At 37.2% G+C, this 24,549-nt stretch overlaps 1 protein-coding gene across 1 annotated transcript in view; it reads left to right on the forward strand.

The window, feature by feature from the left end:
- The first annotated feature begins 2,166 nt into the window (after positions 1 to 2,166).
- The window catches only part of LOC148942837 (lachesin-like), a 357,150-nt gene continuing 334,767 nt past the window's right edge, over positions 2,167 to 24,549 (forward strand). The window contains exon 1 of the mRNA XM_089102806.1: positions 2,167 to 2,250. Within this exon, the coding sequence (XP_088958932.1) occupies positions 2,175 to 2,250 (76 nt within the window). The 5' untranslated portion in view covers positions 2,167 to 2,174. The remainder of the gene's footprint in view (positions 2,251 to 24,549) is intronic.

A 24,549-nucleotide genomic window follows, 5' to 3' on the forward strand; every position in this document is an offset into this window, starting at 1 on the left:
TTCGGGGGATTAAGTCATCCTAAAAGACATATTTATCATATTTTTGACCATGCTGAACAAAATGGCTATCTCAAAATTTTGATCAGGTGACTTTGGGAAAAAAATAAGCGTCGGAGGGGGCCTAGTTGCCCTCCATTTTTTTTGGTCACTTAAAAAGGGCACTAGAACTTTTAATATCCGTTCCAATGAGCCCTTTCACGATATTCTAGGACAACTGGGTCGATACGATCACCCCTGGGAAAAAAACAAAAACAAATAGACACGCATCCGTGATCTTTCTTCTGGCAAAAAATTCAAAATCCCCTTTTTTATATATAGGAGCTTGAAACCTCTACAGTAGGGTTCTCTGATACGCTGAATATGATGGTGTGATTTTCATTAAGGCTCTATAACTTTTAGGGGGTCTTTCCCCTTTTTTTGAAAAACAGCCAAATTTTCTCAGGCGCGTAACCTTTGATGGGTAGCACTAAACTTGATGAAAGTTATATATTTATAATCAGCATTGAAATCTGATTCTATTGATGTATCTATTGGTATCAAAAACCCGTTTTCTAGAGTTTCGGTTACCATTGAGCCGGGTCTATACTATATGTTAACATTGAGTAAAGTTCATAACTTTCAGCCCTCCCCCTGGGGACTTTGGGGGATCAAGTCATCCTAAAAGACATTTTTATCATATTTTCGACCATGCTGAACAAAATGGCTATCTCAAAATTTTGATCGGGTGACTTTGGGAAAAAAATGAGCGTGGGAGGGGCCTAGTTGCCCTCCATTTTTTTTGGTCACTTAAAAAAGGGCACTATAACTTTTAATTTCCGTTCCAATGAGCCCTCCCACGATATTCTAGGACCACTGGGTCTATACGATCACCCCTGGGGAAAAAAAAACAAAAAAAAACAACAAACAAACAACCAAATAAACAAGCACCCGTGATATTTCTTCTGGCAAAAAATAGAAAAATCCACATTTTTGTAGATAGGACCTTGAAACCTCTACTTCAGGGTTCTCTGATATGCTGAATATGATGGTGTGATTTTCATTAAGGTTCTATAACTGTTAGGGGGTCTTTCCCCCTTTTTTCGAAAATCAGCCAAATTTTCTCAGGCACGTAACTTTTGATGGGTAAGATTAAACTTAATGAAACTTATGTATTTGAAATCAGAATTAAAATCTAATTCTTTTGATGTATCTATTGGTATCAAAATCCCGTTTTTTAGAGTTTCGGTTACCATTGAGCCGGGTCGCTCCTTACTTACAGTTCGTTACCACGAACTGTTTGATTAAGGGGAAAGGAACTTCGTTTTAAGGCTAGGCTTAATAGGGAGGAACTAAAGTTGACAATATAAGCAAGGGATAATTTTGTACCGCTTGGTGAAAAGAGAAAGCATCTAGGAAGGGCAAAGTAGAAGTTAGGTCCTTGCTTTTGCCCAATGCGTGGAGTTGGGGAGGATGACCTAATTCATGTTTTGGGCTTTTGGGAGGAATCAAAGGGTCTGAGGGAAGAAATTTTTCCGGGATGGAATAAAAGGGAAGAATGGGTGGATATAATATAAAGTGATAGAATTTTTTGGGGATAAAGAAATTGTGTAACTTTGTGGGTACAGATATGATACATAAGGACTATTTTCTGTCATGATTTGTATAGAGTTATCTTTTTTAAAAATCATGGCCCATAAAGGATTTCAGTGTTAATAAATATCATATCATATCATATGGAAAAGAGACTGATTTTGTATGAGGCAATAAACCCAAGATTATTTGATGATAAATATTCAAGTCGTTGTGGTCATTAAACATTAGTTGCTGACTTTTACTCAACGATACCACTCTTTACATTCATTTGTTTTTTACTGGATTTAGTTCTTCACACACACACACTTCAGACAGCTTTTACTCTTGCCTAAAATTCGCCACATATATTTTTGACAACTTGTAATAGCTATTAAACATGACAAATACACTAAGTGTCTATTCACCAAAAATGGGAACAACTGTTTTTTTTTTACTTCTGTAGATCCCGCCTCAGGCAAAGACTACGCAGGGACCTTACTCAGGATTGGCTGAATTAGAAAATATACTGAAAAGCTCAGAGGAGAGCAAGCCAAAGAAAGTGGTCAAAATCAAACCCTTAGTTTCCTGAAAAAATAGTTAGTGATAAGTCACAGAATGTTAGGATGAATTGGTCTGATTACACAACCTGCAAAATGGACAAGATCGTATTTCTATTCTTTGTGGTGATAGATATTACAAGTAAGTTGCGAAGCTTATTGAACAGGAAGAATTGTCTTCATGTAGTTTTGTATTTTCAAAAAAACTAATGAGGATTTTTTCTTCTTATCCTGTCAAGTCACCAGTATCCTAGCAGTCTAGGCTACTAGCCAAGAACAACCTGCCTCAAGCACCCTAGACTTACTTACCAGGTCTATAGGGGTGCCAGTTAGGGGGTAAATCTAGGGGGCAGTTGCCCCTCTACATTTTGAAAAAATACCTTTTTGTATATCCATAGATAAATTCAAATAAATGTGTGCCCCCCTAATTATATTTTGATAAACACCTGTTTGTCTTATCCTCCATAAAAGTAGTTTGAAAAAAAACCTCGTCCGTCCACTCTACATTACCTTGAGATGGTACCTCTACAGGTCTAACTAATTATTGACATGCTACGAATATTGGTCTTGCAGCTTTCTGCTGGGAAGACAGAAAACTATTCATGGAAAAGGAAACGGCTTCATCTTTCAGCTTGCGTACATTGTAAGGGGTATCAGAATACCGGTGGATCATTATGTCCAAATTTAGCCATGAGACCCGACTACACCCGACATTAGGCTCAAGGGAAAAAGTTAAAATAAGTGAGACAGATATGTCTACACATAGAATCTTGACAAACTCTATCCTCGTAACAAAATACCAAAGACATCAACAGAGATACAGAAAATGTAAGGTTTTTGTTGGAAAAGATGAATCTTGCTCATAAATTAAGCCATTTATTTAAGAATTAAAAGTTCATTATGTATTATTCAGAAATTCTGGGATTAGTACCGATTTCGGGCTCAGATTTTTAGGTCAAAGTTAAATTTCATAGTTATGAAAGAAAGACAAGCAAGATTTTAAATAGGGTAGACTAGCATACTCCTTGTCGAATTAAGCTAATAATATTAATTTTAATAAATTGGAAATTAACCCTTTAACTATGATTTGACATTTTAAACCTTTAAAAAATGACAAGAATACATAAGACTTGCATCCTAAAGCGATAAAAGTATGAGTAAAACCAAAATCCAACAAACTGCTGTTAGGCCCAAAACACACTTGAAGAGTTTTACCGAGCCTCTTTTTTTTACTGAGCAATTCTTAAAGGTGTATAAGATAGTGTTGTGACTTGTATATTGGACTGTAAAAAAAAAAGACGCTCGGTAAAACAAACGCCGACGGCAGCGATGCTGCCGTTCATTGGCACTCAATAAACGAACAGTAAAATAAACGATTGTTCATTTTAACGCCTACGCTGCGATGGTGGCCTATGGGACTAAATACATGCTTTCGCAATTGGCGTTTTCTTACCGCTGACGATTGCTAATGAGAGAGTGTATTTGCAGAGCATATCATAATAAAATAAAAAAAAAAAAAATAGAAGTCATAATGAATATCGTTTCCTGGGAATGGAGAGGGCGATTCTTTTTTTTTTTTTTTATAAAAAAGTGTTGATCTAATTATTGTACCGTAGACTAAATACTATTTAAGAAAAATGAATTCATTTACATTTAGAAAACTTCTTCTTATTAGTTTTCAGAATAGCTTCTAGTGTAACTACTACCTCTCCCCACCACCAATACCTGAATGTATAATAAATTCCTACAAATATAGTGAGGCATATACTTTATTTTTCAAAAACTAGAGGGGGAGCAAATTTGTTATTTTTACAATTATTTTTAAATGAAAATACAAAAAGGCCTTGTTCTATAAGCAAATACGGAGCAATTAGTCGTAAACTTGCACCTGATTAATAGGCAACTGCTTCGAAAATTCTACTTGCCTTAAGACTTACATCAAATGAAGAAGTAAAGCCAGTTTTTGCTACGGAGGAGGTAGAAAAGTCATTTCAGGTTGCTTCAGACGTCTCCTCCTTCATTAGATACCTTGTCTTCATTTAAGTTAAAAAAGGAATTAATGGCAAAGAGGGTTAAGAACTATTAAATTTGACCAATCTTTTGTATCACAGCCACAATAGAAGGATTTTTGTCATTGTTCTATAATTGATTAACATTAATTGTGAGTTCAAATTGATTGTCAGGTCAGATCTGTGATCGACTGATGTTGTGTCGGTAGAATTTTTACCGCCCAATGTACAAGCGCTAGAGCAGCAACGGCAAGAATCGGTAAAAAAAAAAAGCAAAAAAAACCTGGTAAGAAACCCCAAGTATGTTTTGGGTGTTAGAGTTCACTTCTGGTGCATCAAACCTGTCTCAAGGTCACCATTATTGCACAAGCCCTCTTTATCGTAATATACACCAGAATAAAATTATCTAATTCTAAGAAAATCTGTAGGGGTATTTACGCTTAATAAATTGAGTTTCGATATCCTTTTGAACGAAATGTCCTTTATTCAATCTTTTACCTAAGGATTGAAGCCAATTCCGTATTAATTTTAGGTGAGTTTATTAACAACTCCTACAACTCTGTCCACTGAGATTGAGTTTATATCGCAAGTTCTAGTCTGGGTGTGGTATTTTAAAAGCGATAAAGCTTTTGTTTTCACATATATAATCTTCCTTTCATTTCACCAAAACTATGCCTCTCCAGTCATTTTCTTGGTATAACTGAGAACATTCTAGGTGAAAATTTCATTGCAAATTAGTTCTGAGCCTGTCTTTGTCTCTCTGTTTCTCCTTCTCTCTCCCTCTTTTTCTCTCTCCCTCTCTCTCTCTTTCTCTCTCTCGCTCTCTTTTTTTCTCGCTTGCTCGCCTTTTTAAGCTTGAATACAATTTTGTTTAATGGACAAAAAAATTGCTAGGATCATATAGAAAAATTATCTTGATTACTCTATGTTTTGTTGCAAATCTTTCAATACTTTGCACTGAGTCAACTCGGCCTAGGAAGCTAAAAGTTGAAAAGTTTGAAATATATATAGCCGCAACACATTTTTGTTCGTTTGGCTACGCTGAACTCCAAAATAGATATAAAAAAAAATAATCAGGTAAATCTCTAAACTATTTTCGACAGGGAAAATTCTGACATAAATGATCTTTTTACCCCTAAAAATAGCCAAATCTTCAAATTAAAGCCACTCCTTTTTAAGGTATTTAGTACGATATGATTTTGACTCTATTTCGTGGTTGTTTAAAAAAAAAAAATTTCAGACATCTAATGATTTTACCCGTTCCCCCTTACCCGACTCAAAAAAACAGAATTTTATTTTCTCTGTCTTTGGTGCTCTAAAACCTTTGCCACGTGTTCTCTCGTTGAGTCACATTTTTGAAAAATAGACCAAAAATTTTGGAACAATAAGGACAATTATAGTAATTATAAGACAAAGTCTTAAACATGTCTGATTTCAAAGGGAACTAAGTTTCTCCTTCTGCATAAGTACTTGACTTAAATAGCAAAATATGATCTAACGCCAGTTCCTAATAATTTGAAGGCAATGTCTCCTTTTACAAAATACAAAGTCAGGCCCACACAAAAAAAAAGGCCCTTTGATGCCTGAATATTGAAAAAAGAGAGGAAAAAATTCCGCGCCTGTTTCTGTGCTTTATTTAAGGTCATTCCCTGACGAAAATGTCAAGAAAAAAATTTATTGATGAAAGTGAAGAAACTACAGAATGGTTCCCACAGGCAACATCCGGCAGTAACAGCACATAGTCACACATCGCCTAGCTAGTGTGGTAAGATAGGAAACAGTTTCTGTTTGGCGTGAAACACAAAGCCTCTTCACACTTCATACACTTCACCTTGGAGTGGGCTTGAACACAAGCTCGGCACCTCTGTTTGCTGTCTATCAAAGCTGGAAAGTGCTCCTGGCCATTGAGTCTTGTCAAGTCTGGTGGGTGGCAACTATACTTTCTTTTCTTGTGGGATAGAGCTTTGTTGAGTGGTCTACCTCTCTTAGGTGTCGCTGAGGATGTGCCAGACAGTAAGGCGTGTGCAACATCCGTTTTGAACTGCAGCAAGTTCATGGGTTTTTGTCCAGTAGGAAGACACCTGTGATATAGGATCAACCCATTTACAATGGAAAGGTCAAACAAGAAGAATAAAATTCGCATGTACCACTTGTTTCGAGACTTGAAGTCAATTCTGTATAGCCCTATCAGCTAATTGGCAAGATCAATGCCACCCATAAAGTGATTGTATTCCTTCCTGCAGTGTGGTCTCTTCACTTCTATATGCTCTTTTCGCTTGCCATCCCACCTCTCACAGGTATCTTCAGGATCCACAGCTGCATAGGTTGATATCAAGTGAACTGGCCTATTATCATACCACTTCACCACTATAACATTCGACTGCGTTTTCACCCACCAGTCATACGAGCCTCTTCCTTGCGCTTTCATTTTGCTATCTAGTCTCAAAGCGCAGCCTTTTAACCTGTTTACCCTAACTGTAGCCAGTGTAAGTATACTCTGGTCATTTAGGGTCTGGGCCAGGTCTAGTGACAAAAACCAGTTGTCGTAAAAGAGCTTGTAGTTAATGTGGTTTGGGATTCCCCTCGTAAGTCGGAGGACAAAATCAGCACCAACCCCCAAATCACTTCTATCAAGTGATCCCTTGCCAGTGTACACTTCTAAATCATACACAAATCCACTTATTCCCGCTCTGGAGATGAAGTTGTATCCCCACTTATGTGGTTTTTGGGATTGTACTGCTTCAGCAATATTCACTGCTTCGTCGGAACTATTTGCTCATCAATGACCAGGTGTTCTTCTGGGTGTATCTTCATGAAGTTGACTCGAACCTTTTCTATCAAGGAACAAATTTTATGAATCTTGTCATAACCAGGGTCTCCCTGAGGCTTGTGCGATACATTGTCATTGAAATGCAAATACTTCTTTATCAGTTCAAATCTGTCACATGACATAGCATCGGCTAGCACGGAGTAACGAGCTTTGTTTGACCAGTAGTTGTGACAGGAGGGCATTTTCACTATTCCTGTAAACGCAAGGACTCCCAGGAAACGCTCAATGTCAGCCAAAGAAATGCCTAACTGCTTGCCATCTTTCTGAATTGTATATATATTTGTCTGACCACGTATGTGGCTTACTACTTCTTTATCGAAAAACAACCTGACATATTTGAATGGGGTCTTGCCGCTCATTTCTTGGTCGACTTGAAGCTGATCTTTCCACAGAGTGTCTGTGATGGGATAAAATCTACTTTCCTCCAAGCAATGTCTAGTCGTCTCATTGGTTTGGAAGTAGGAATACTTGAGGCTGGTTGTGGTCGGGTTTCTTCACCTCCATTAGCTTGAGGCTCATCCTGACTTTCACAGTCGTTGACCTCGATTCGGCCGGTTTCTAATTCAGCTTTGAGCAGTTCTTCTAAAACTTCATCAGGAGGAACATGCTGTGGATCAGATGGGTATTCATCTTCACTTGACAGGTTTTCAAGGTCAGAAGTATCATCTGGACATAGAACAAAATTCACAGCTTGAGCCAATGAAATTGGGCGTAAACGTAGTTTCTTCATAATTGTAGAGTTCTCATCTTCCACTGTTTTTGGTGCAGCGGGTGTAGATTCGTCCATTGTAACCATAAAAAAGACATATTGGTTGAAAAACTTAGTCAATCTTACTAATTGTATCTACAAGAAATTTCGTAATTTAGCTACAGAAAATTTAGTATTTTACTACTGACAATGACAACCCCAAGCTCAAGCTGTTCCGGATGGTTCCTCAGAGGTACAGATCCTATTTAGCATGGTCAAAACATATGAAATTATAAGATAGTGGCATAAAAACAGTGGTTACAGGATATCTTAGCATATCATACTCTATATACGTTCAGTTGCCTGAAAAGTTCTCATTTCTGACGGATGGTTCCTCTAGGAACCACGATTCTTAGGGCCCCTCCCTTTGCTTAATTTTCACACTATCGATGCAAACCACACTTCATTTGAACTGTCAGACCTTCCTCTCAGCCAGGCCAGGGAAATAAAAACTCTAGAACAAATCACTACGCTATCAATTACAAAAATACATGCCCACCTTTCTGAAAAATCTAAGGAGGCAAAAAGTACTTACTTCGGCTGTGATTATCTCCCCCAAAGGCGGACGATCATAAACTGAGAAAAATACCGGGAATAGAGCTCGTTGACTATCACACAATGGTAGCAACCCCAAGGGGCTAGCTTGTATAGTTTTGATAATGAAAAATTCTGAAATTTGTGGTCCCTGAGGGAACCTTCAGGCATCAAAGGGTTAAGGTGAAATATTTTATACGCATAATTAGTAGCCTATGTATAAAATAAAGCAAATTGCACAATTTACCGTTACTTGCTAACAGACGTTAGTCCTTTGGAATCTTATGTATTCTATTTATAATTGACCCTTCTTTTTAGGGCAAAGGCCATTTTGAAAACCAAAGTAATTTTATGCTATTGGAGGCGTTTGTCCTACTAGTAGCATAATGTAAGTCATTCCGTCAGACAATATTTTCAAATGTTCATAGCAGTGAAGCACATAATTGCCAACTGGACATATTTTATGTCAAAAGGACAAACTACCATGTGCCGGGACACTATGACGTAAAAGGGCAAAAATGACACATTTTAGATATTTGGAACATAAAAATCTCAATAAAGCGACACATTTTGTAAATTTATGACGTAAAGCAAAATATGCAACTGGATATATATTTTGGTAAAAAAAAACTCATTTACAATTTTTTTTTTTTGTAAATTTATGACAAAAGTGAAATATTTCGCAACTGGATGTATATTTTGACAAAAAAGTTGTCACTTCACACCAAAGTAGTGCCTTTTCTGTTCTTTTTTTTTTAGCATCCAGGTTTTGTCAGGGATGCGGTAAGTAAAGCATTTTCTCCAAAGTAAGGGATATGAGTTTTGCGCTTTCGTATTGTAATTATGTATGAATGTTTATATGGATTGTTCTGTTTTCATTATCTTTGATGTTAACTAGGTGTTTTGAAAGAGATTTACAGAGCGTATATTGGTCAATAATACAATTGGTAAAAAAATAACCCCCAGTTCTTGAGATTTCAAGATGAATACATTTTAGTTAAAATGAAGTTTTTTGGATGCTCAGGGAACACATCCATGGACCAAAAAGTTGACAACCCTGGTGAAGACTGGCTATCCTGAACCCTTTGACGATTTCCAGCGCAAGGACTGTTGTTTCTGCTTCCCTTCCCCATCGTCCAATATACACAAATTCTGGATATGTGCAAAAATTGCAAGCCTACAAATACAAGTTATAAAAAACTTCAGATATTTTAGAAGCACTTAAATGAGAAATCATATTTGACTTGGTAAAAAGCGGAATTTAAAATTTTACAAGAAAAAAAGAACCAACAGCCGTTATCGGATAAATACTGGATGACTATTAGCGATTCATCAGACTGTCACTTGTAATAGATAAATCCTCTCTTCTGCTCTTCTAATTAGCTTCATGTTTTAGGATTAAGTTCAGTTCCCTAACCAAAAAAGTGCAAGTTGACTATTTACCAAATTTCATTTTCCCTTTCAGCAATGTTGGGAGACGATACTTAGAAATTAAACTTTTATGCCAGTCACGTAGCAAATATCCTGGTACATCTAACACCTGCTGCCAGAGTTTCAAAGAATTTGAATTGCTAATGACCTAGGATATCTCCCATGAAAAAAAGCTTATTGAAAAACGTCAGGTTTACTAAAAATAAAAATAAAAGGGGGACAGTTCCGATTCTCAGCCGGGGCTATATAGAGGATTTCTTTGTTAGAAAGCTAATTAAGCTTTTATACTATTTCGTTGCAAAAGGAGTAGCGAAGAGTACTTCAGACTATAATATATATATTAAAATCAGAATTATCTGACGGCCTATGGTACGGATAAAGTTTCCATAATACATTTAAACATCGTCTAAAGGATAATCGCTTCAATTTTTTTGAGGTAATTCTACAGTTTATTTTTCAGACAAGATAGATTTACCTGCAAAATTCGTGCCATAGGTGAGTCTTGAAATAATAAAGGCTTGAGCTCTAATTTTAAGTGAAAAAACAAACAAGTTTTTTTTTTTTTTTTAATGTGAACACTTAAACGAAGGTTTGTCTATAAGGTTTGTAGAAGACTTAAAGGAAGGTTTGTCAAGGCTTAAATCAAAGGTTCGGTTGGAAAAACAAGTTTTTCCAACCGAAAAGAAGAAGCAGCATTAAGCCTTTAAACAAACAGAAATTATTCCTTATATGATAGGGGCGGTCTCCTCCTCAATCCCTCACTCTTCACGCCAAATTTTTCTTGTATTTCAAAAAAGCTTCTTGTTCTAATTAAACGACCCTCGTGCTTCAGGAGTTGTTCTTAAAAAATTGGGACGAAAATTCAAACTTTAGCATAAAGAGTAAGGTGTTGAAGAGGGGGCATTCCTCCTCATATGAGGGATAATACCTGTGCGTTTTAAGCTGTAATGTTGCTCCTTACTTTCAATTGAAAAATTATTTTAATTTATTTCATTTTTTATCGTTTTTCAAATCATGCTGGGAAATCCACCTTGCTTCAGGAAAATTCTACCCCACACCCCGAAAAATACCTCCCTAGAAAGCTTTTCCCGCGTAAAATCCTCCCCCGTCCCGAAAATTCCCTCCGAAAATTCCATCTTTGCCGAAAATCCCCCCCAGAAAAGTTCCTACGGTCGATTACGCCTGGGAACTTCTGCTTAGCCTACTTTAATTTGAAAGAAATAAGTTTTCTGTTTAATTTCTGATACCTTTTCAAATTATGCTGATTTTTTCCAAGAAGTCTCCCCTCCCCCAATGTAAAGTATCTTCCGAGGAAAATTTATGTATGAAAATTTTATCACCCGTAAAATGCAATATTTTACGGAGAAATCCCCCAGACAACTTAAACCCCGCTGAAAATTTCCCCTGGACACCTCCTCCGGGACATAGTCACATGTAAAATTGAGTCGCCAAAGAGAAAGTAAGACAATTAAAAAGAATTTCGTATAGGAATCTTGGCTAATTGCCCCCTTGTAAAATTTGAAGTTTACACCGATCTGAAAATTTTTATCAGATGACTTTAAGGGAAAATGGGGCGTGGGAATGGGGCTATTTGCCCTCCCATCTTTTTGGTCACTTAAAAGGGTATTATGACTTTTAATTTCCGTCGGAATGAACCGTCTTCCGATCTTCTAGGATCATTGGTTCGATACGATCACCCTGGGTAAAAACTAAATAAAGACGCATCCATGATCTTTCTTTTGGCATAAAATACAAAATCCCACATTTTTGCTGCTAGGAGCTTAAAACCTATAAAGAAGGGTTCTCTGATACCTTGAATCTTATGGTGCGATTTTCATTAAGATTCCCTGACTCTTTAAAGGTGTTTCTCCCCTTTTTCAAAAGTCACGCAAATATTCTCAGGCTGATAGCTTTGATGGGCCATATTTAACCTAATGAATACATCAGGATAAATCATTTGCAATCAGGATAAAAAGCCAATTTTTTTGGAGGTATAGTAGTTTGATCTTAAACTAATTTGAACAAAATAACTGCCTAAAAATTCTGATCGGGTGTCAGTTTAAAAGTGCAGGAGTGCCCTTTAATAACTTTTTACTCTTAAAAAATAGACCAGAACTTCTAATTTCGAATCGAACGAGTCCTCTCTGAAGGCTATACGCCCCCTCCTTACGTAAATTAGTTCTGAAGAAAAATAATAATAAATTGAAGCTTTATAGGCAATACAGAAGGGTTATCTTTTACAACTAAATATTGTTGGGAAACAATTTTGATTTCAAGCTAAATTTAATTTTTAGTTAAGATATCTGATCTGCCGTAGTTTTGAGCCATATAGTCTTAATTGTGAATGTAAATTGACTAAAGGTTGCAAGTTTCAAGCCGTTAAAAATAAGGAAAAAGCAAAAAACACAATGGTCTTTTTTTTTTCCAGCCATATTTACTGGAAACCCAGCATCTAAAAAATGTTGGGAGAACTATTTTTATTTTCTGTTTTTTACATTTGAATGAAGTGTAGCCAATGTGAGTGCCTTTTTTAGTAGCGAACAGCCACCTATATTCAACTTTTCTGCACATTTTAATTGTTTTTTTTTTTTTTTAATGCGAGTGTTACTACTACTACTACAACTACTACTGCTACAACTACTACTAACAACTCACCATAGCACCAAGCCGCCTGAGGCCAACACAGCTACGCACGCTCCTCCTCCACCCCAATCTATTCAAAGCCTCCCTTTTTACACCCGCCCACGAAGTTCCCATTTCCTTTAAATCTTTCTTTATGACGTCCTCCCACCCCAGACGGGGACGACCTGCTTTCCGTTTAGCCCTAGAGGGTTGGCCGAAAAGAACAATCTTCGGCAATCTGTCATCCTTCATCCGCACAACGTGCCCTAACCACCTCAACTTTTCTTTCACCATAGTCTTGGAAAGTGGTATTGAATTGAACCATATTTTTCATATATGCTATTGTTTGAAATACAGTCAGTCAGCCGGGTTCCCAGAACAATCTTTAAGCAATTTCTCTGGGAAACATCTAGCATATCTTCATCCGCTCTTCAGAGCGTCCATGCTTCAGAGCCATGTTTGACCACTGTCATCACTGTAGTGATGTGATGTTCTAATCTTGGTTTGCAGACTTATCTTCCTATTCATCCAAACTTTTTTTAACTGTGAAAAAACATCCTGAGCCTTGGCTATTCTACTTTTAACATCTTCACTGCTCCCACCATCTTTACAAATAATACTACCAAGGTAAGTGAAGCTGCCCACCTGATCAATCTTTTCATTTCCCAACGTCACCTTTTCATCTTCACTTATTCCTAGCCTTAGTGACTTAGTCTTCCTAACATTAATTTTCAAACCAATTCTAGCACCCTGAACTCGCAAAACATTTAAAACTTCATTCATTTTGCTCACACTTTCATCTAGGATGCTTAAATCATCAGCATAATCCAAAACCAGGAGACTTTTTCCTCCCCATTTGATTCCGTGGTCTCCCATTGCCTTTCCTGTGCTCCTTAAAACAAAGTCCATCAAAATAATCCATATAAAGGGGGATAGAACACAGCCCTGCTTAACTCCTGATTTAATACAAAACCAGCTGCTAACCTCATTTCCTACCTTAACCGCAGCAGTGTTATTCTCGTACATAGCACTAATCACTTTAATGTATTGGTCTGGTATACCATACAAGGATAAAACTTTTACTAAAGCTCGTCTATCAACAGAATCGAACGCTTGCCCGTAATCTATAAAACTGAGGACCAAAGGTGTTTGAAAATTCAGGCACTTCTCAATTATTAGCCTAAGAGTGAAAATTTGGTCGACACATCCTCTACCTTTTCTAAAACCGAACTGCTCTTCTCTTAAAACTTTGTCTATGAATTCAATCATGACTGGCCCTCCCACCCAGTTTGGAGTTCTAATACTAGTTACAAAAGTGCGTTACTTTTTAATATTTTCCTTTCAGCCCAAGGATTTTGAAAGTCCCCAGACTCTAAGTTTTTATTTGCTTTTAATAAAACAATTTAAGCTCTATTTGTTCCCATTAATTCCCCATTTTCACATTCTTTTGTTAGGAGAAAAAGCCGCGTGCTTCAATTTTGAAGAGCAAACTCGTTTGGTCTCGATTAAATTGTTTATTGTTAGCATTCAAGGAGAAATCCTTGTTCAATAAACTCTATCCCAATTTTAGAGTTTGAATTCAAAACTAGGTTTTGTTATATAGAATAATAGAACGAGGGCCCTGATTTTATGACTGTCATGGGTGTTTTGATGATTGTGATGGATGCTTAGACCTGTAGCCCATGTGAATTCACGGGATGCTGTAGAGATAATATGGGTGTTAAATAAAAAATGTTTAATTTTGATAAAAAGCTAATTTATATAATTAAAAAAAAGTATTTAAACTATCTTTTGAGAACATTCCCTTGAATTCAATATTCCTGCTAACACCAATACAGAGGTTTCAAGTAGATATTTATAATAATGAAGGCTGAAAAAAATTGCCAAGGATGCGTGTTTGATTTTTTTTTTTTTTTTAATTGATCGCAATATTTTTTTCCAGGGGTATACTTTCCAAGTGTAAAATGGGCAATGTCTTGGTCTTCGATTATTAGTAGAAGGCTCATTTGGACATAAATTTAAAGTTCAATTGACTTTTCTAAGTGATAAAAGAAACCACTCCACAGCTAATTTCCGATATCTGCCATTAGCTTTAATCAAGATGGGGCTAAAAAAAATTTTTTAGCTAGCTAATAGACTTAGAAATATCGAAAGGCTATTTAAATAGACTCAGAGGTCGTGCTCACGGATGTTTGGCAGGCCAAAATTTTTATTAGGCAAAAGCCTAATAGGCCCGTACCTAAGGGTGCACAATGCCAGGGGCGCGATAAATTATCACTGATCGATTATTTTCTTAACAAAAACTGAACTGATGTCATTTATCTTTGAAGTGCCAGGTGCACTCCACGCCGCGTGAATCATGCCTCAGAAACCACGAAGCATATAAAAGAGCCGTCGAGTTTTTATTCCGACGATCATAAACCTAGATTGCATATGAATGCTTACATTTGAAACACCTCTTAATAACCCCCACCAACTTAGACCTCCAAAGTAGAAATACTTGATTCAGAAAATTATTATCAGAATTGATGCAATTTTGCAATAAATAGAAACTGTCATCATAAAGAATGTTTTCTTAAGAAAAATTCACCCTCCCTCCCATGGTATAAATACGGAGCGGAAAAAACGCTTGGGCCTAGAAGTGTCAAAGCTTTAAATCCGTCCCTGGGTGTTGAGACATTATTTCCTAAGTTTACATGCAATCCACAAAAATGAACTATTAGTAAAGACTGAGCATCACTCTCAGAAATCATATACACCATTTGGTGTGTTCCAAGCGTGGCGGAACTTTGTCAAGAATGACAGAACCGTACCAATCATGATGAAACTGTGTCAACCGTTGTGGAACTGTTCCAAGCGTGGTGTAAGAGTAAGGGGGTGAAGTAGCAAGATATTAATATATTCTAAAGGATTAATATATACAAGAGATGAATGAATTGAACACGAAGTGACATTTAACATAGCAAAACTAGCGAAGGAATAAAAAAATAAGAACTTAAAATTTCCAAAAAGATGAATAGGCTGTGGGTGGCAGCGTTGCTACTAGGAAAGAAGGATCCACATAGGCTGCACTTGATTCAAATGCAACAAAGGAAAAACATGAATGTTTCACCCAACATTTTTAAGATCCTGGTTTGCCAGCAAATAAGGCCTAAAAAGGTCAGTAGTTTTGTTGCTTTTTGTTGATTTTTAACGGTTTGACACTTACAATATTAAGTCGATTTACATCCATATTTTTAGATATTGTGGCTTAAAACTGCGGCAGATCGGAAATCTTAACTGGATATTAAAATTAGCTTAAAGTCTATATTGCATCCCAGCATATATATATATATATATATATATATATATATATATATATATATATATATATATATATATATATATATATATATATATATATATATATATATATATATATATGTTACCTCTGTTTACAATAATTCTCTAATAACAATAACGGGGCCTCACTGCATTCTGTGACATGCCCTCCCTTTTCACATAGAATTCCTGTGACATACTTTCTGACGTCACGCGGCACACCTTTTTTCTAGGCGACATTCCCACCCTTGGCAAGAGTTCAAAGGTTAGGTCAGGTTAAAGCAATTTTTATGACAGCCCTGGCAGGTTTCCAAGAGATATTTACTGGGAATGTGGTCCGTATAATATGCAAATTTTAATAATAAACTCCTAACCCCTCACCCCTGTTTCTAGCACATGTTACACCACGCTACACGCCCTCGCCTGTAGCTAAAGGAGCTACCAACCCATCGCACCTGCACAGTGCAGTCACCTGTTCTATTTAAGGTAAACACACTGGGCAAGACTCCATGACACATCCCACTGGACTCCAACGACGTCACACGACTTATCCTGTTTCAAGCAAACAGGTCTAATATGCATGACGCAATTTTGCGCAACCCTAAGGAACCCATGGGGGAATCCCCGCTTTTATCTCACACCTTACGTAATGATTGTGCAACTGTGCGTAATACTTTTTTTTTCATCATCTTGATGGCGGTACATACTTTACGTAATGATTGCGCATCCATCACTGCCAGATAACACCATCTTAACATTTTTCGCCGAAAACCCTCAAGACATTTTCTTTTTCGGCGTTTTATTTTTTCGCCCAGAACCCCCAAAGATTTTTAAATTGACTTAATGACAGTACACACTTTACGTAATGATTGCGCATCCATCACTGTCATATAGTACCATTTTGACACTTTTCGCCCAAAAGCCTTTCTTTTTTGGCGTTTTATTTTCGCCCGAAACACCATTCATTTTTTTTTACAGTTCATGACCCCGCCAGGACTCAAAAGGTCATTCCATTCCAATGGTACAGCGCCCCAAGCAAATCGTCCATGAAACCCTTTTTAATATTTTGTATTTTGAACCATATTCTAAAAATAAACTATTGCACGACACCTGAGATTTCCCATTTGTTGGCACCCATTAGAACCACGTATTTATTGCCAAATTTGATATACTCCGGGGGGCATTTGCTTTCAAGATATTAATGAAGGAGAAATGCGTGTCTTACTCGTCCCAAACAATAAATCTTAAAAACACAGACAATGAAAACAATTTGACAAGCAACAAAACATAAAAAAAAACACGACAAAAAATAAAAGTTGAAAAAGCCATATTGTTAATATACGCAGGAAAGAATCATCTATTATATAAAACCAGGGCTTCTAGCCTGCAACCCCAAGGGGTATGGGAGGGGGTAGTGATAATAGATACAATTTAAACCATATTAAGAGCTTTTAAGGAAATACCTATTTTCATGAAGATAAATTCATGGCTATTTCACAATATCCAATCAATAGGTTCAACCCTCCTAGCAGCATTCATTTTCAGAGGGCACCTTGATAATAGATGTAGTTTTTAGGTACTATTGCACCTTTAAAAGGATAAAGAATAATGAGCCTATTTTAAGGATAGACGAAAGGAGAGGACTTCAGGAGAGGGGAACCGTTTTCTCCGTCACCAGATCAACTCTTTTTTATTTATATCGTTACGCAAAACGCTAATTTTCAGTCGTAAATTTATGGTTATTCTGCCTTCCCCCTCCACTAAGGGACCAAACTGTCCCCTGGTCCCCTCCGAGGAAGTGTCCAGCCCCCCTCCCCCCCCGAACGGTTTCTCTTAGCCCAGGAATATATTTTTCACTAAAATATCAAACCACGCAAAGGAGGTGAAATTCTATTTCGAGAAATTCTTGTTATAATCCACCCCATGCGCCGTGGGGGAGTGCACTCTGTGTCTACTCTTTTTGGGGGGATGGAATCCAGCCATCCTACCCACAGTGGGGGAGTTTTTTCTATGTTTACTCATTCCTGGGACGGAATCCGGGCTTCGGCTAGGTGATAAAAGAGGCTAAAAACGGTCTCGCTCGAGATAATTTAAAGGTAAACAGGTAAATTATCATATAATTTCTACGGCAACCTTCTAACGTCAGAGCATTCCTGTTTCTTGCGCTCAGCTAGCAAGATTCGTGTCCTAGCAAAATTTTAATCATTGATACATTGATTTACTGGAAGACCCCCTGGATTTCCCGTGATCAGGTCTAATATAAATGACGCAAGTCTATCTCACAAACAAGCCTATAAGGACCCCATGGAACTCTAGCAAGCCACATACACATCCGTATTGCGTATTAATGGCGATGTACATCTTAAGCAAAAATACCTAATGGGAGAGCTTAAAAGATCATCATGCGAGAAGGGCGGATGTTCAAGCCGATAAAAATTATACCTATGATCTAGAGCGGATGGTGCTACAATACTGTTTTCACACTAGCATCAGCTCTTCACATGACTCCTCCCTTTTGAAAACAGATAAGTCCCCCCCCTTTCTTTGTTATTGTTTGATACTCTAAGCATTTCACCTCACAATATTACACTATTACTGCCCCTGTGACACACCACTATCATCACCCCGCCCCCCCCCCAAAAAAAAAAACAAACACTTTTCAGACATTTCTCGTTATAAATTTTAATTTCAACTAATTCATTCGGGTTTTTGCAAGCAATTCAGCCCACAGTATCACACTATAAGTACTCTGGGACGGAATCCAGGCTTCGGCTAGGCGATAAAAGAGGCTAAAAACAGTCTCGCTCGAGATAATTTAAAGGTAGTAATAATAGGGAAATTATCGCTGAATTTCTACAGCAACCCTCTAACGTCAGACCACCCTGTGCGAGAAGAGTAGATGGCCAAACCGATAAACAGTATACTTTTCCACAGCGGAATGGTGCAGCGCCACAGTTTTCACACCGGCACCAGCCCTTCAAATGACACGAACCCCCATCCCCTAGGACATTTTCAACCTATTTCACATTGAAATAAGCTACAGAATTCCATTAAACAAAAACTTTTTTTTCACTGGAACTGCGGGAACTCAATATTTCATTGCTAGAACATGTTACTCCAATGCAATTCACACCACAGACTATTTAAACCACCTCGTTAGCGTTCTTTGTCTCGGTAATGATTTTACAGGTTGACCGCGATTTCTACACTTTGCCCTTGATTTCTACGATGGTCCTTATTTCTGGGATTACCCGTGATTTCTATACTTTGCTTTATTTTTTTTATGAAATTGTCAGGGTTACATTGTTATGTTAATGATTGCATAGGAATTGACCATGATTTCTACCCCTTGATCACAATTTCCTTGCTAGGGTCTTGATTTGTATTACTTCGTTGTCTAAAGTTGTTGTCACAACGAAAAATTTTTACTTCTAAGAAAAAATGTTATCTCTGTCAGAAAACTTGCTAATTCGAACAGAAAACGTGTTATCAGTGATGACAAATGTTACTTCTAAGAGAAATTTGAGTTTGTTAAGTAGAAGTATGATAGTTTTAAGGAAGAATGTTCTTACTTCGATGAGACATTTTGTTAGTATTAAGGAAAACATGCTACTTCTGACAGAAAAGTTGTTGTCATAAGGAAAAATTTTTACTTCTAGGAAAAAAATTTGGTATCTCTTTCAGAAAACTTGCTAGTTCGAACAGAAAACGTGTTATCACTGATGAAAAATGTTACTATTAAGAGACATTTGAGTGTGTTAAGTAGAAGTATGTTAGTTTTAGAGAAAAAGTCGATACTTCGAAGGGAAAATGTGTTAGTGTTAAGAAAAACTTGCTAATTCTCGCATAAAATTGTTATCACAAGGAAAACTGTTATTTCTAAGAAAAATTGTGTGTGTTTGACAGAAAGATTGTTACTTCTAGCAGATAAGTTGCCATCATAATGAAAAATGTTATTTCCAAGAAAGTGTATGTGTGTTTGTATGTTTCAAATGTTAGAGGACTCTTGTACTGATGATGATCTGTGTCATAGCGGTAGCAGAACTTTAATATTGCCTATTGTCGAGAAACATTAAACTATAGAATGCTTGGTGTTCCTGGAAAAAATCATGTCCTCTAACGGTCTTAAAAGCATCAAGTGAGAAACAATTGTGTCTTATCGCTATGAAATATTAAAGTCCAGAAAGGCAGTTTATTCCAGGAAAAATCATAAGGTACTTATCTTGATAATAGAGACAACACTAGAACTCCGGACGAAGTAATACAAATCAAGACCCTAGCAAGGAGATTGCGATCAAAGGGTAGGAATCATGGTCAATTTCTATGCAACCATTAGCATAATAATGAAACCCTGACAATTTCATAAAAAATAAAACAAAGTGTAGAAATCAGGGGTAATCTCAGAATCAGGACCATCGTAAAGATCAAGGGCAAAATGTAGAAATCGCATTCCACCTGTAAATTAATTACCAAGACAAAGAAGGCTCGAGAAGTGTTTTAAATAGTCTGTGGTGTGAATTGCATTGGAGTAACATGTTCTAGCAATGAAATATTGAGTTCCAGTGAAAAAAAAAACAAGAAAAAAAGTGGTTGTTTAATTGAATTCTCTAGCTTATTTTGAGGTGAAATAGGATGAAAATGCCCTAGGGGGTGAGGGTTGGTCTCATTTGGAGGGCTGGTGCCGGTGTGAAAACTATTTCATTGCACCATTCCGTTCTGGACCATAAGTATACTTTTTATCGGCTTGGACATCTACTCTTCTCGCACAGGGGTGGTCTGACGTTAGAGGGTTGCTGTAGAGATTCAGTGATAATTTCCCTATTATTACTACCTTTAAATTATCTCGAGCGAGACTGTTTTTAGCCTCTTTTATCGTCTAGCCGAAGCTCGAATTTCTTCCCAGAGCACTTATAGTGTGGTAATGTGGGCTAAATTGCTTGCGAATACCCGGAGGAATGAGTTGAAAATACAATTTTTAACGAGAAATGTCTGAAAAGTGTTTTTTTTGGGGAGGGAGGGGGGTTGATGATACTGGTGTGTCATGGGGGGGGCAGTAATAGTGTAAAATTGTGAGGTGAAATGCTTGGAGTATCAAACACTAGCAAATAAAGGGGGGGGACTTCTCTGTTTTCAAGGGGGTTGGCATGTAGAAAGCTGATGCTAGTATGAAAACAGTGTTGTAACACAATTCCCCTCTTGACCATAAGTATACTTTTTATCGGTTTGGACCTTTTCGCATGATGATCTTCCAAGCTCTCCCATTAGTTATTTTTGCTTAAGATAAACATCGCCGTTAATACGCAATACGGATGTGTTTGTGGCATTCTAGGGGTCCATGGGGTCCTTTTAGAATTGTTTGTGAGATACGCTTGCATCATTCATATTAGACCTCATCACGGGAAATCCAGGGGGTCTTCCAGAAAAACAATGTATCAATAACTAGAATTTTGCTAGGCCACAAATCTTGCTAGCTGAGTGCTAGAAACAGGGATGCTCTGACGCTAGAGGGTTGCCGTAAAAATTTTATGATAATTTCACTATTATTACTACCTTTAAACCATCTCGAGCGGGACCGTTTTTAGCCTCTTTTATCACCTAGCCGAAGCCCGGATTCCCTCCCAGGAATGAGTAGACATAGACCAAACCCCCCCCCCCCCGCGTAGGATGGCTGGATTTCGTCCCCCCAAAAAGAGTAGACTCAGATCAAACTCCCCCACAGCGTATGGGGTGTATTGTAACACGAATTTCTCGAAATAAAATTTCCCCTCCTTTGCGTGTTTTTATATTTTAGTGAAAAATGTATACCTGGGCTAAGAGAAACGATTCGGAGGGGGGGAGACTGGAAACTTCCTTGGCGGGCGACCAGGGGACAGGTTGGAACCTTCGTGGAGGGGGGGAGAGGCAGGATAACTATAAATTTACGCCTGAAAATTAGCGCTTTGCGTAACGATAAATAAAGCATTGTTGAGCTGGTGACGGAGAAAACGATTTCCCTCCCCTGGTGCTCTCCCTTCGTCTTGCCTCTAATTAGGAATGTTATTCTTTATCCTTTTAAAGCTGCAATAACGCCTGAAAACTATAGCTATTATCAAGTTTCCCTCTGAAAATCAATGCTACTAGGAGGGTTGAACCTTCTGATAGGATATTGGGAAATATCCATGAATTTATTTTAATGAAAAAGTGGTATTTGCTTGAAAGCTCATAATATGGTTTACATTGCATCTAATATCACTCTCCCTCCCCTACCTCCCGGGGTTGCAGGCTAGAAGCCCCGGTTTTCTATAATAGATGGTTTCTTTTTTGTGTATATTAACGATGCGACTTTTTCAACTTTTATTTTCTGTCGTGTTTTTATTTTTTTGTTTTGTTGCTTGCCAATTTATTTTCATTGTCTGTGTTTTTAAGATTTATTGTTTAGGAAGAGTAAAACACGCATTTCCCCTTTATTAATATCTTGAAAGCAAATACCCCCTGGAGTGTATCAAATTTGGCAATAAACACGTGGTTCTAATGAGTGCCAACAAATGGGGAATCTCAGGTGTCGTGCAATAGCTTTTATTTAGAATATGGTTCAAGATACAAAATTTTGCCAAAGGTTTCATGGACGATTTACTTGGGGTGCTGTACCATTGGAATGGAATAACCTTTCGAGTCCTGGCGGGGTCTTGAACTCCAGAAAAAATTTGAATGGTGTTTCGAGCGAAAATGAAACATCGAAATAGAAAGGCTTTTGGGTGAAAAATGTCAAAATAGTATTATCTGGCAGTGATGGATGTGCAATCATTACATAGAGTGTTTACTGTCGTTAGGCTAATGAAAAAAGCTTTGGGGGTTTTGGACAAAAAAAAGAAACGCTGAAAAAGAAAATGTCTTGAGGTTTTTCGGCGAAAAATATCAAAATGGTATTATCTGGCAGTGGTGGATGCGCAATCATTACGTAAATTTTGTGCCGCCATTAAGTTAATGAAAAAAAGTATTGCGTGACACTGAAGCATAATTATTACGTAAGGTGTGAGCTACAAGCGGGGATTCCCCCCATGGGTTCCTTAGGGTTACGCAAAATTGCATTATGTATATTAGACCTGTCCGTTTGAAACGGGATAAGTCGTATGACGTCATTAGAGTCTAGTGGGGTGTTTCATGGAGTCTTGCCCAGTGTGTTCCCTTTATTAGAACAGGTGACTGCGCTTTGCAGGTGCGATGGGTTGATGGGTTGATCTAACCTTTGAACTCTTGCCAAGGGCGGGAATGTCGCCTAGAAACAGGTGTGCCGCGTGACGTCAGAGGGCATGCCACAGGAATTCTAAGTAAAATGGGAGGGCATGTCACAGAAACTGGGGAGGGCATGTTACAGAAAGCAGTGAGGCCCCACTACTAATAACCAGCCTGAATTTTCATCTTTGAGTATATTATTGATTACGTTAGAAATTTAGATTTTGAAAAAACTAGCTGAAAAACAACACCTTGTCTTATACCTTTCTGAATTTTTTTTTTCAAAAATTGAAACATAAACTTTAACGTTAAGAAAAAAAGAGTAACAATACCTTAGCAACAAAATGATATATAGATTATTATACCTAATATTCCTAAGGTATTTGTTATACTTCAGCTTTGTTCTTTACTTTATATAAAAACCACGCCTCTTTTAGGCCTACCACAACAAACTCAAATCCTAAACCAAAACTTAGCTTTATTTTTAGTGACTTTTAGTTCAGAATCCAAATCCCTGAAGGGTTTTTAATGCTTAGCCCTCACTCTAATTTTTGGGACGCTTAATTTTTAGGCATATCAGCAATATCTCAGAAACGGCTGAGGGTATTGAGTTGAAACTTAAGTTAGAAGTTTCAGTTTATGTTGAGGGAGGTTTTAGAAAGTCTTCAGAAGATAACCCCAACGCTCTTTTTAGCTTCCTTCTACTAATGACATCTAGTCAATGTTTTAAGACAGCCACTTTGTTCAAATAATCAAAACATCAAATAGCTATGCCTCCGGGGAAGGCATGATCCCCCAGAGACTCTGGAAAAAGAGCTGCAGGTTATACAAGTTGCCCTTTGTTTACACATAACATTTGTTTTTGGGAAGGAGGATTATGTGTATAGAATTTGTCAGAATAAAAAAATTTTCACACCGCACCTAGCTAACGCTCAAGCCAAAGTTACAATAAAAGAGTTTAAAGAGTTAGAATTAAAGAGAGCTGAGTGATTCCTCTGTAGTATATTTATTCGTTTATTCCATTTTTATTCATATACATAATCTTTTGAATGTTCTTCCACAAGGAATATCTCGTTTATATTGTCTGCAACATAATGAGAGAGAAAAGGATATAATAAATGAAATTTTTTTTAAATTGAATAGGTGAGAAAACGAGGATTTTGTCAGCCAGGGGCAAAATATGAAGACGAAGAACAAGCAAATATTTCGGCAAGGACCTCCGCTAGGTCGTCCTCAGTGCTCAAAAAAGAAAAACAGAAGAAGAAAAAAAAAAAAAAAAAAATCTAACATTTATATATGTACTTGACAAGAGGAGAAAAGATACTGAATCAAAAATCCAGCCAGAGATCAGTGAAAGAGAATTCACCAGTTTGATTGAACAAGCATTCTTTAAATTGCAATATATTATCCAGCTATAGGCATAGGAAAGTTCTAAGCCCCCCTTTTTAAGCCTCTTTTAAGCACACAGAAATCTTATACGAAAAATCCCATTGGTCTTGCTGACAAGTTAAAAAATCAAAGCATAACAACAAAAACTCTAATAAGAATGTATAAAAAGTATAATAAAAACTAGGTGAATTCTCTTTCATTGATCTCTGGCTGGTTTTTTGATTCAGTATCTTTTTTCCTCTTGTCAAGTACACTTCGAAAGGTTAGATTTTGCTTTTTTCTTCTTTTTGTTTGAGCACTGAGAACGATCCTTGTCGAAATATTTGCTTGTTCTTCGTCTTCATA

The sequence above is a fragment of the Artemia sp. Qi Xiang Cuo genome, chromosome 16 (genome assembly GCF_049724085.1).
Source record: "Artemia sp. Qi Xiang Cuo chromosome 16, ASM4972408v1, whole genome shotgun sequence".
NCBI lineage: Eukaryota > Metazoa > Arthropoda > Branchiopoda > Anostraca > Artemiidae > Artemia > Artemia sp. Qi Xiang Cuo.